The 13,159-nt window shown below is 43.2% G+C and overlaps 1 protein-coding gene across 1 annotated transcript in view; it reads left to right on the top strand.

The window, feature by feature from the left end:
* BAG2 (BCL2 associated athanogene 2) overlaps positions 1-12,759 on the top strand; it is a 20,705-nt gene extending 7,946 nt beyond the window's left edge. The window contains exons 2-3 of the mRNA XM_018560553.1: positions 10,644-10,753; positions 12,307-12,759. Coding sequence (XP_018416055.1) covers positions 10,644-10,753; positions 12,307-12,701 — 505 coding nt within the window. The 3' untranslated portion in view covers positions 12,702-12,759. The remainder of the gene's footprint in view (positions 1-10,643; positions 10,754-12,306) is intronic.
* Positions 12,760-13,159: the final 400 nt, after the last annotated feature.

Here is a 13,159-nt window from a genome sequence, read left to right as displayed (position 1 = left end):
GGCAGAGGGAGCGCCATTTCACCTCAGGGATGAGCTGGTATGTGCGATGTGAAAGCAACTATGGGCACCATAGTTTGTCACTTTAAGGATTTTCTAATGCTTTATTCCATGAACGATAAAAATAGGGCTGCAGACATCTCAGACAACACAGAACTCCAGACTCACCAACTACTTCCCAGCTTCACAGTATAAAAGGTCTTTAAACCAAAAATGGGGTGACACTGTGTCAGAGAACCATAACTGGTCAGCAGACGTATTTGAGATCTCCCCTGGGTGAGACACCAGACTTCTCTCTAAATTCTAAGCTCATCTTGGCTTCTCTGGCACCTCCGCCAGATGAAGTTCCTCCCTGGCTCTCCATCCCTGGAACAATTCCTGACCCTGACTGGGTCTAAACCTAAACACCTGCAGACTTCAAGCCTAGTGAGACAGTTTACAATGCGCGCACCTTCCCCCAGGCAGAAGACCCAGCACATGGCCAACCCCAGATATGTATGCCCTCCCCTAACATGCACCGCTGGCCACGAAAACGCCTAGTAATTGGTTGGAGAGACATAGAAAACCATTATGCCCCATTATTGGTTGCTTTGCTCTGTGGAAAGGTTACACCCAGCAGCAGGCAGATGCAATCAAGAACAGAACGCTCATGGAAAGCAAAATGGGTACAGAATATATAATCAGCCAGACTGGATACAGTCCTAGAACAACTACATTTCAGTAGTCACCCTGCTTAGGGCAAGGTGGCTACACTTTATTTTCACTTGGTGATCTGGCCAGTAACACACTTCTTGTCTTCACTCTATACAATGTAGACGGACTAGCAGATTTAGGCTACATTCACACTATGTGCGTTTAAAAAGCTTTTGTTAATGCATATACAGTAAAACTCCCCATTATCCAACATTCAAGCAACCGACACACTCAAGCAACCGGTAAAATTAAATAATATGTCCTCAATTTTTTATTTAATTTGTTTGCCGGTGGCTTGACGCATACTAAGATTTTTTTATTTTTTTTGCCGGTGGCTTGATGCATAATAAGATCTATTTAATTTTTTTGCCGGTGGCTTGATGCATACTAAAAAAATAGCAGTTGCTTGATGCACACTAAAACATTTGCTTAGCAACTAGATTCCGCGGTGGGCAGCAGAATGTAAACAATGGGGAGCAATAGCCAGCCTGCTCTTGGCTATTTTCAAATTGCAATAGCAGGCTGGCTTTTGTATCTGCCCACTGAGCAGAAAAGTGGACCTGAGAGAGAACTTTCTCTCTCAGGTCCGCTCCTCTGCTCAATGAGCGAGGTTTCAATAGCCAGTCTATGGGCGAGGCACCACGGGGTGGTTACTTGAGAGTTAATATTAACTCTTAAGCAACCAGAAACTACAGTCATCTGGCACCTACTAATCCCCATGGGTGCCGGATAAGTGGAAGTTTACTGTATATGCATCTAATGATTTCCAATGGATCTATTCACATGTCCCACACGCACGTGTTTATTCTCATGCAAATGGTGGGGTTGGTTTTACTTTTTTTTTTCATGTATTTTATTATTTTTTATAACTTTGTTCATTTCCCCCCCCCCACTTGACTTTATTGCTAACAATAAGGGGCTAACAAGCTCATACAGTATGTGATAGCGTATGGAGGTGACAGGTTCTCTTTATGGAGACATCTGGGGGTTTCCATAAAGAGAGTCTGTTGCCCAGATCACTTGTAGAAAACAAGTAACGGAACCCCTGCTAAAACACACTACTACCCCCCATCCCCCCCCTGCCCCCACATCCACTGGCTTGGAATGTCATAATGTGCTGCTAGCTCTTCCCCTGCACTGACAGGGGAAGAACTAGCAGCATATTATGACATTCCAAGCCTAGTCAGTTAATTCACTTTACATTACTATTATATACTGCACACATGCCTACCTCTCTCAGCCCAGAGCCACGATCTCTGGGCAGGCTGTGCTCCCGGCCTATTTGCTATTAATCCACCGCACTGGAGCGGATTGATATCTGCTGCACTGTGAAGGACAGAGCAGGCCTGGACTATAACTTAATTATCGGGAGCCGCGGGAGCTTCCGATATTACTCTACAGGCCAAAACTGATTAAAGAGTTTCCTCCGTTTCCTGGCCCTATCACTTCAACAGGGGGCCCGAGGAGAGAGGGGACTGTTTCACAGTACAGAGTCTACTGCATGCTGCCCAAAAAGTCCCCCCTCTGTCTACCTGCTGAAGAAAGGCCGCTCTATGTAGTAAGACGCGGCAACCCACTGAAGAAGGGGTTGCGACCCACTTTTGGGTTGCGACCCATTGGCTGAGAACCAGAGCTTTAGAGCATAAGGGAAGACTTTTATTAAAGTGCTGACAGACAGGCTTTTTATGACAGAAGAGAATGTGAGTCTGCTCTGTCATTGATCATCCTTCCTGCCTGTCAGCCCTTCTTTAGGGTTTTGTAAACTGAGCCACCCATGTAAGGTCTGTCCATCTGCCAGACCTCACACAGCACACTAGTCCACACACTAAAACTGAGTATTTCAGCATGTGGGCTAGTGTGGAAGACCCCATAAACCTCTATGTATTTGTACTTCTTGGACCTACTGCAGATGAAGGTACTAGACCCTTGAAAGCCTCTCCTAAAAAATGAACTAATAGTGCAAATAAAAAAAGTATCACATACTGTACTGAAAGTACAACAAAAGGCTGTATGACAGTCTAATCAAGTACCAGATCCGGTAAAGCTGGCCATGCTTGGTTAGAATTCCATTCAAAAGCAGATGTTTTTGAAACGTTTGTTCGATATTCTATTGGTTAGTGGGGTACAACCCACAATCATTTTCGACCATAGTGATGAGGAAAATTGAAGGAGAAATGTTTCCTTGTTTCTTATTTGAACAAACCAAATTCTAACTGTGAATGTAGTTTTTGTTTGTGAAAAATTGTATCTACTGTAATGCGGCTGTGCAAGAAAAAGTTTTATGTGGAAGTAGAAATTTCGAATGTGTCACAATTATTCATTCGTTTTAAATATGAGGTGTGAATGGAAAGCATTGAGCATAGAATATGTACAGAGCTGGGCAAAAGAATATAGAATCTAGGAGCCAGTCTGTCCAATCCCTGAGCAAGCAGCGTATTTTTTTAGGAGTCATTTCCATTGACAACAACTAGAGAAAACCTCAAATGTTGGGAGCAGTGGCTACCTGGCTCTGGGATTTGTCCAGCCCTGTACAAGACTATGTGAAGGTATCCAGAGGCCTCCCGGGGCCTCCATGACGTCATTGTGCATGTGTGTGACGTCATCGCGCATGCGCAGCTATCCATATGAGCCTCTGCCAGTGGCCATCTTGATGATGGACACTGGCAGAGAGAGAAGGGGACGTTCACCTGGCGGGATTAGGTATGCCGGGTCCCCTCCTCTCTCCTGACACTGTCGGGCTCTCGGTCCATGACGAGTGCTTGACTTTTTTAGAGGGGGTGACACCAAAGTGACTGTCAGTCATTTTGGTGTCACCCCTCCAATGGTGTCACCCGGGTGCGGGCCGCACCCCCCTTGTGACGCCACTGAAAGTATCAGGCATTTCCAGGGTAGGGATGAGCTTGGGTTCATCAGAAGCCGGAAAGGAAGCACTCAATGCTGGCTCAATCACATGTGGCCAGGGCATTCTCTGCTCTGCAGGTGCACATAAATAAGGGGCAGGAATCCTGCCGTGGGATGGTGGTGACATTATTGGTATTGGCCATGTAATGATGAATGCCCTGGCCTCATTTGATTAAGTCGTCACTGACCGCTTCCTTCTGGGTTTAGGTGAACTCAAACTTGGACTAAATCTGAGCTAATCTTTGCTTCGGGCCATACTCATTTAATGATCCATGTACAATATACTTTAAGGGCAGTGGTGTAGTGGTTAGCGCTTCTGCCTTGCAGCACTGGGGGTCCCTGGTTCGAATCCTGGCCAGGTCACTATCTGCAAGGAGTTTGCATGGGTTGCAAGCACCCTGTGCTTGCGTGGGTTTCCTGCAGTTTCCTCCCACACTCCAAAGACATGCTGGTAGGTAAATTGGGTCCTGTCTAAATCAGCCCTGTATGTATGTGTTGGATATAGGGACCTTAGATTGTAAGCTCCATGAGGGCAGGGACTGATGTGAATATACACTGTGTAAATTGTCAGTGCTATATAAATATCTGTAATAAATAAATAAATACATTTATGTGGAGTGTACAATGTGTACACTCCAATCAGGTCCAATCATGTCAACCTGTAGTGTCATCCTGTGCGCTGCGATAAAATGCTGTGTGTTTGCATCACCTCTGTGGTATGCCGCCGAGGTGTTGACCACTTGTCAAAAACAAAACAATTGTTTTCTATGTGTCCTTGCAGTGACCTGCATGGATCTGGGGCAGTAAAAGGTAACATAAAATTTGCATTGCATCATTCTTTAGTTGACTTCATTATATATGAAGGCACATTTATTGCTTGTACGTTACTAAATAAATGGGCCTGTGATAAACACTGTTTGCCTTTCTGAGCGTTTAGCATTCTATTGTGTAACCTTTAAAGTAGGGCACCTGTGGATCTAGTCTTCAAGTCATATAATATAGCAATATACATCCCTGTGGAAAGCAACCTTTAGCCCCTGTGCGTTTTTTGTGTCACGTATAGGGCTTTTGCGTAATTAATTGGGCTGCCCCATGCACAACAGATGCACCAAAGATGCTCCTGCACTTTTTTTTCCCCTTAAAATAAGCCACACCTACAAGCATGGAGGTGAATTTATCAAAACTGGAGCAGTCAGAATCTGGAGCAATTGCTCATAGTAACCAATCAGCTTCTCTCTTCAGTTTGTTCAGTTAAAGGGGTTCTAAACCCTCCCGTTTTTTTGCCTATATCTACTGCTATTAAGCAGTAAATATAGGCAAACAGTTTTACAAAAAAAGAAAAAAAACGCTAAAACAGCGGTTTAAACCCTTTTTTCTTTGTGCGCTCCCTCGCTGAGAATCAGGAACGGCCGCAAAGGATCTTGGGGCGGGTGCATGCGCAGTTCCGATTCTCGGCCGGGAGATGAGCAGAGGCGCAAGGTAAGTCTATGGACGCGTGCACCCGCTTGCAGACAACGCTGGATCGGAAGTGCCTGCAAGCAGAGAGGTGTCAGCGCTGGATCGGAGAGCCGCCGCACCGCTGGAGAGAAGGCTGAAAACATCAGGAAAAAAGAAGATCGGAATAAAATACATAATTTAAGGTAAGTGCTAACATTAACATGGGGGGGAGGGAATTTTGTTTTTTACTTTAATGTCACTTTAAGTTTTGAAAATGAAAGATAGATGCGGATTGGTTGCCATAGCCAACTGCTCCAGGTTTTGTCTTGATAATTACCCCAATGGTACCTTGTATTAGGCGGCCGCGAGGCCCTCGGGAGCGCGAGGCCTAAGGCGACCGCCTAATTTGCCTAATTAGAGAGCCGCCTCTGCCGATACTAGTATCGGTGCATCCCTACTTGTTACCATGGGGTTGCGTTTGCTGGATTTTACACACATGAAAGCGCATGGTGAAGCAAGGTACACTGGGGTGCCGTTAACAATGAATGGCACTGAAGCTCGTCTTACAAAGTGACACACATTTTAGCACAATGCAACAATGTGCGTGTGTTACCTCAGCGTACATGTGTGAACTGGGGCTTATAGTGTAGCAACTGTGCATCTGGCATTTCATTCAAGCTTTACTCAAAGGAAACCTATATCTGTCTGCATTACTGAGTATTGCAAAAAACGTTTAAAAGCAAGCACTGGTGACATGACATAATAGATGCATCTGGTCGGTGTTCAAGGAGCAGGTATAGACAGCCAATGTGGAAAGACAAGGCTTTTTTTGTTGTCAGTAATATTTTGTACAGTAATATTTTCCATAGTAAATAATGTTAATTAAGTTCAAAAGTACATAATGTTTACTGCATAATCTGCAAAACATAAACTTTTTTTTGTCTTAGTGAACATCAAAAGAAAAAAAAACTCATTCATCTGTTCATCATTGCACTGCATCAAGTCAGCACTGAGTTTTTGAGCTGTTAAAGGGGAATTATCTTTTAAATTTACATTGGTCCGGCTTGGCATGATGTAAGTATCCATATCTGATATCCAAAGGGCTGTTGTGGATGCTGAGAATCACTGTAGTAGTCCACGCTACATATAGTGATAGCCACGATCTTCTGGCTGTGGCTTTCCCTTAGCTGAACACAGGGATTTGCTCGCTTGGCTCCACCACCACTCAAAGATCACCTTGTAGTTTTTTCAGTGATTGGATGAGATGTAGAGGAGGAGGATGACGAAATTTGTCAAGTCACTGAAGGAACCATCATGTGCTCTGATGAATGATTTTTCTAAATTTCTGTTTAAAAGAAATTCTAAATGTGTATGGCTAACTATATCCAAATCCTCCCGCAATTGTTCCTCACATGCTTAAATTATCACATACAGTACTCAACTGTGTTGTTACAACTGCAATAATGTAGTTATAATCACCAGGCGTTTTCAGGCTACAGTTTGAAGGTGGACAGCGGAATCCCAGTACATGTAGTCTATCTGGGCTTTGCAAAGGCGTTTGATACAGTCCCCTACAAGCAGTTAATTTAGAAACTAAGATCTATTGTCACTGAAAAAACTGTATGTATGTACATGGGTAGAAAACTGGTTACCGGACCACATCTAGAGGGTATGGATGAACGGGTCATTCTCAGATTTGACCAAAGTAGTGAGGGTCCAGTCCTGGGGCCAATTCTGTTTGTACTATTCATAAATGATATTTTGGTGGGAATAAACAGCTCACTATCGGTGTTTGCTGATGATTCGAAATTAGGTAGGGCAATACGTTTGCAACAAGGGTTATTCACAAAAGGGTGAAGAGTTTGGAGAAGGCAGGAGAAGTGTACAATCTAGGACAAAATAGATGAACTGGAAAGTGAGCTGACTTGGAGAATTTTTCCAAATCAGCTATGTTGTCCTAGATTGTTCAATCTCCTGTCTTCTCCAAACTCTTCACCCTTGTGTGAATAACCCTGATAGTATCACTGCAGCAATACCTTTATAAAGTTGAAGAGTAGGTAGCAACGTGGCAGATGAGTTTCAGTCTAGACAAATGTAGTCTTGGGAGCAAAGAATTTGCATGCAGAATACACTTTTTGGGAGGTGTTCCGCTGGCAAAGTCGGAGATGTAGAAAGACTGGGGGGTACTTATAGATAGGGATGAGCCGAGTGTTCGATTTGAACATGAGTTTGAATCGAACATCGGCAGTTCGAGCGTTCGCCGAACTTTATGGGATGTTCGCAGTATGTTCGACTGCGGACATTCCATAAGGCAAAATGCCCTCTGAAGCTCTGATTGGTTAAAGTCTTGCATCTGACCACAGGGTCTTGCATCTGACCATCAGGGCTCAGTATTGAATTAAAGCCATGATTGGGCAAAGTCATGATGACTCTGACCAATCATGGCCTGCCTATCAGATGTCGGTAAACTACACAATTGGGCGGAGCCAGCTGTGGCAGCTAGCCCCGCCCACTTGTGTATGTTTTGCCGGCATCTGACAAAATGCCATTATGTGGCGGGAGCGGACGGGACGGCGGGTTTTAAAAAAATTATTTCTCTTTATTTTGTATTGTTCTATTTTTTATTTCGGCGGTTAACGGGTGTTTGCATTGCACGGGTCTTTGCTGCCCGTGCGTGCCCGCTAGGGGGCGTGCACGAGCAGAAAAAAATGCCGCCTGGAGATGCAGATGCAGCAGTGCCGTCCGTCCGTTTTTTTACAACGGGCGGACGGCAACTGGTTAAAGGGATACCCTGATGCAAATAAGCCCCCTTGCACGCAGACCCCCACAACCACGGAGTCAGGGTTGTGGGGATGAGGCCCTTGTTCCTATCGGCACGGGGGAAACCTTCCCAGTGCTGAGGGCATGTGGACTGATGTGGGAGGGGGGGGGCGCTCGCTCGTCCCCCCCTTTCCAGCACTGCCAAGCCTATGCTCGGATCAAGGGCCTGGTATGACTTTAAGGGGGAACCCCACACACTTTTTTTTTTTGTTTTTGTTACATTGGGTCCCTCCTAAACATTCGTACCAGACCTTAAGGGCCTGGTATGACTTTTAGGGGGAACCCCACACACTTCTTTTTTTGTTTTTTTGTACATGGGGTCCCTCCTTAATATTCCTACCAGATCTTAAGGGCCTGGTATGACTTTTAGGAGGAACCCTACACAGTTTTGTTTTTTTTAAATTGGTCCCTCCTAACATTTCTACCAGAACAAGGGGGTGTTCGGCTCATCACTACTTATAGACCACAGACTCAGCAATAGCAAGCAATGCCACGCTGCAGGCAACAAAGCAAGCAGAATGCTATCTTGTATTAAAAGAGGGATTTATTCAAGGGATAGAAAGCTGCAATATATTACCTTTTTGTTCTTCTACTTTAATGTGATTTTTTTTTTGCTTGTTATTTGGCAGACAATATTACAGGCTACAGCATTGAATGCTTGAACACAAGCCATATCTGGTGGACATAACGTTCTCCGCTGACAGGTGTTTGCTCTGTACTGGGCACCTGTCCATCCTTCCTGAACTGACCTTGAAGTGCGGCCAGCTGTTTCCTGCGCATCAGGAAAGGCTATTCTGTGAACGAGTTTAAATCTGCATACTCATTGCTACTTCTGCTTCATAACATTTTAACCATGGGCTATCTGCTTCATAAAGTAAAAGCAAAAAGCAGTGATACATACAGTACATGCCTACAGTATATATTCTTTCTGTTTGCATTTTTTCATAGTCTTTTAAATCTTTATGCATTCATTTATTTGCATTGCCTGCTATTTATGCTAAAAGCAGCAGAGCTTTGTTTTTATGCTGTATTCATTACCTAACTGATTATTGCTACTAATGCTCATGAAAAATTAAAGAGCAATTCCAGGCAACAAATGGAGTTAGTCATTGATCTAACATGCGGTCCAGGAAATGTTCCCTATGTACTAATACACAGAGGGGTAAGATTCATCTGGGATGTGTCATTTTAAATGGATTTTCCTTGAACAGGATATGCTGCTGCAACCAAGGTTCCCATCGCTGAATATTCTGTATTCTATACTTCTCTGTAATGTTCCTAATTATGTATCTCAGGCAAATAGCCAAAAATACAGCTGATTCAGGTACCCCTGGCGGTCAACTTAGACTGGTCTTGACCCTCTGCAGACTGCAAGGCAGTTAAAGCAGTAAGCTAACATTTAAAAAGAAAACAGCTAGCAGGCAGGTTTGTACGGTAGAAGAATCTCTGTAGAAGCATCTGTGTTTAATCCCGGTGTTCTATCGAAAGCTCCAGTTTTTTACACAATTGGATTTACCATGTTGACATGTTTAGTACTTTTTTACTGTACTGACTATACCCAAATGCAATTATAGTTGCGTGTTTATATTTTTACAGATTCTTATGGGCATATTGTCTAAATACCACATATTATTTTAAATCTAAACCACATTTTTAGAGTACAAAAATTCAATACATTTGTATTAATTTATTTATACCTTGCATTTTTTTTTGGTGTTCTTCCAACCCTGATGAAGAAGGGTATTTGCAACCCCTAAAATGCATTACATCTTGTGCTATATATCGATTTTCAACTAATAAACATATTTTTAGACCCTATGAAAATTGGTGTGGCATGTACCCTGTGCACCTATACATTTTGGGGTTTTCCCGGGCTTCTCCCTATGTGTATGAGCTATCTTATCCAGAGCATCATGCTCCATGAATGATGCTCTTGTCCTGAAGAATGGACTAGAAACAACCAAAGATCCAGCCCCCCATACCCTAGGAATAAAATCTGCACAGGGGTTCTAATACTTTGCTACTCTATCGAAAACTAAAAAAAAAATGTATATACTGTACATACAATTAAGGTAGCCATACACTTTACAACCATCGCAAGACCTTAGTCTTGCGATGGTTGTAAAGTAATTTAAAAAACTTACGAGCTGCCTATCTTGGACAGGCAGATCGTGTTTGCGATCATCGCAAGCCCACCCCCCGGAGGGGCGGGCTTCCGATGACCGCAATGCCGAACGGGCAGTGTGCGCATGCGCACACCGGCCCGTTCGGCATTTGTCTCCCGAGCATCATTCAAACCAGCCGAAAATCGTAAGATTTTCGGCTGGTTTTCTAGCATGCTCCTTAGACAAAAGACGTGCGACCGTACAGTAGGAACGGTCGCACGTCTTCATTCACACTGCACGATTCTCGTACGATCGTGGGATTTCCTGCGATTCTCGTACGAGAATCGTGCAGATGCTGGGATTATGGGCCTACTTCTAAAAATATTAGCTTCCTGATTGAATTAGATGACACTGATCTGAAACAAACATACAGCAAGTAAAGTCATAGGAAAGTTGGAATTCGGGATGAAGATACTTGTTGCAGATCAGTGCCTTAGAAAGTACTAAATCCATTGAATAAGCTTGACAGCAATGCAGATAGTATATTTAGAGCAAGAGCTCAGCGGTGGCAGCCTGAATATTCTCTCATTCCTCTTGGCTCTGTGTAATTTCTGTGGCAACGAACGTTGTAACATAGGCATTCAAAAATAGATGAAACCTTTTATTTTAAGTAACTTTTTCCCTCCATAGAGTCCAAGCCCTGCGTGATTCAGCATTGACCCTTGAACTGGAGAAAGAAAATATCATAGAGGTCATCCACAGTGTTCAGAACAGCCAGGATATGAGGAACATCAGTGACGGTAAGATGTGCTTACACAGTTCCACCACTTGAAATAGGAATATTTATCCTTAGTTTGCAGAAAAAATAGATCCACAACAGGTGACCATAGTTGGAGGAAAACCTGTGAGCCCGGAAACGGCAGCAGAACCGCCCCGCCAATAGAAAACAGTTGAGCGGAGCTAGCTGTCACTGCTAACTCCGCACAATCGTTTTCTATTGTTTTTTTTCTACTTTTTTAACTATTTTGCTATTCTGCTCGGTACCACAGAGGGACCGAGGAGAACAGCCGAGCCGAATGCCGGTCAGCGGCATTCGGCTATTCACTCACTGCTGTTCGGCATCTATGAGAATAGACCGAACAGCAGCGAGTAGCCTGCCGGAGGTTCGGCTTAGCCGATCCAGATGTTGGATCGGCTGAGTCGAACACCTTCTGCACTTCGGGTCGACCGAACATGCTGAGCATGTTCGTCCGACCCGAAGCCACCCGATGTACGGCTGAAATCAACCGTACAAACCTGAAGTGAATAGCCTAACAGCGTTCGTCTCACTTCACTTCGGGTCGGTTGTTCACTTAATGAATAGACCCCATAGTCTTCACCCTGTAGAGAATGGTGACTGTCAGTCATCTCTTCCTACAGGGATTCCCCCCTCTCCATTCCTCCAGCACTCATTGGAGGGACAGACAGGGAAGGGAGTGGGCACAGCTGGTTTTGGCTCTAGTGAGGCAGAGCCAGCTATCAACCAGGCAATGAGGTGGAACCCAACAATTATGTTGGTATAACTCCTGGCTGCAGCATGGCTCTGTGCTGTCAGCATAAAGATACAATATCTGCTGAGTTTAGATAATTGGTAAAAACTAAAGCCAAAAAAGGTTTTTCTTTTAATTCTGTCATTTTTTTTGGTCTGTCAATGAAATTGTGGAATAATGGAAAGTTAACACTGGATGCAAGTCACTCTCAAGTTTGGCTAGAGATTAACTTTAAAGTGACACTAAACTCAGAAGTTAACTCTTAAAAATGCATTCAGGTACCCTAACTATTAACAGTAGCTTATTTATGTATTACTTGAATGTAGATCTTACTTCTGGAGGATGGCTACTTTTGTTCCTCATGGCCTGTGTGTGTTGTAAAGTGGCCATCGCTCCAAGCTTGCTCCTGTGATGGACTACAAGCTCACATTTAGTTTACTAATTTGTATTGAGATTGTAGTCTATCACAGGAGCGAGCTTGGCGTTGTGGCTACTTTACAACACACACAGGGACCATGGGGAAAAAAGTGGCTACCCCAAAATGAAGGGCAGTGTCAGCACAGATTCATGGATGATTTGAGGATCTACAGCTGAGAAATGCCCAGAAAAGCTACAGCATTTTTAATATTTCAGGTACTTGAATGCATTTTTTAAGAGTTAACTCCTGAGTTTAGTGTCTCTTTAAAGTGAATCTCTAGCCAAACATTTGAATGACCTGAGTAAACTCCTGAGTTTAGTGTCACTTTAAGGATTTTTTGGTGAATACAATGTTCAATTAAAGACATTTCATATGCATAGAGATCTAATTGGTTTCATTTATATAGGAGAAAGAGAAGAACTAACAATAACAGCACAGAGGCTGATGGGTCGCGCAGTGACTGTAGAGGTGTGCGTGGAAACCATAAGAAACCCTCAGCAAGCTGCATCTCTGGAAAAAGCCACCAAGATGATTGATGACATTCTGAGGAAAGTCATGGACAACATGGAAAGTGGCAAGAACCAGCTGGTATCTTTGCATGGGGCATGTATTTCAGAAATTCCTTTAGGTCCAGTAGATCAGAAATTCCAGTCCATCATTATTGGATGTGCTATCGAGGACCAAAAGAAAATTAAAAGGAGACTTGAGACACTTATTAGGAACATTGACAGCTCTGAGAAGTCCATTACACTTCTGGAGAACCAGAAGCAGAAATCAGCTATTCAGCAGAATAAAATCTAACATACATTTGTCAATTTCATTTTGTCCACAGTGCACAATACTGTAGATTGAGAGCCAAGTTTAAATGTTTTCCTTTAAGAAGCTCAAGGTGTTGTTTAGATGGAATATTACCTATTGTCTGTACACAATAGAGAAGACATTTTGCTGGTTGAACTTTTCAAAGAATATCATTAGGGCGCAATTCTTTGACTTTAATAAAAACAATTGCCAATTACATACACATATGTATGCAGGAGCAATGTCTGAATAAGCTACACTGATACAATACTATGTCTATTTCATCTTTGTCATTTGTGCATCTGGATTGGAAACCAGGAAGGTGGAATACATTGTCATTCCTAACATAAACATTTAAAGTGTATTTTATGTCAAAATAAAAATAAATACATATGTAGCACATTTCTTCAATAAAAGCACATTTTCCCAAGGTGTTATCTCTTTAAAGACCCTGCATGAAC

This window comes from Nanorana parkeri, unplaced genomic scaffold (assembly GCF_000935625.1).
Source record: "Nanorana parkeri isolate BGI_ZX_2015 unplaced genomic scaffold, ASM93562v1 scaffold464, whole genome shotgun sequence".
Taxonomy (NCBI): domain Eukaryota; kingdom Metazoa; phylum Chordata; class Amphibia; order Anura; family Dicroglossidae; genus Nanorana; species Nanorana parkeri.
This window is presented reverse-complemented; position numbering and strand designations above follow the sequence as displayed.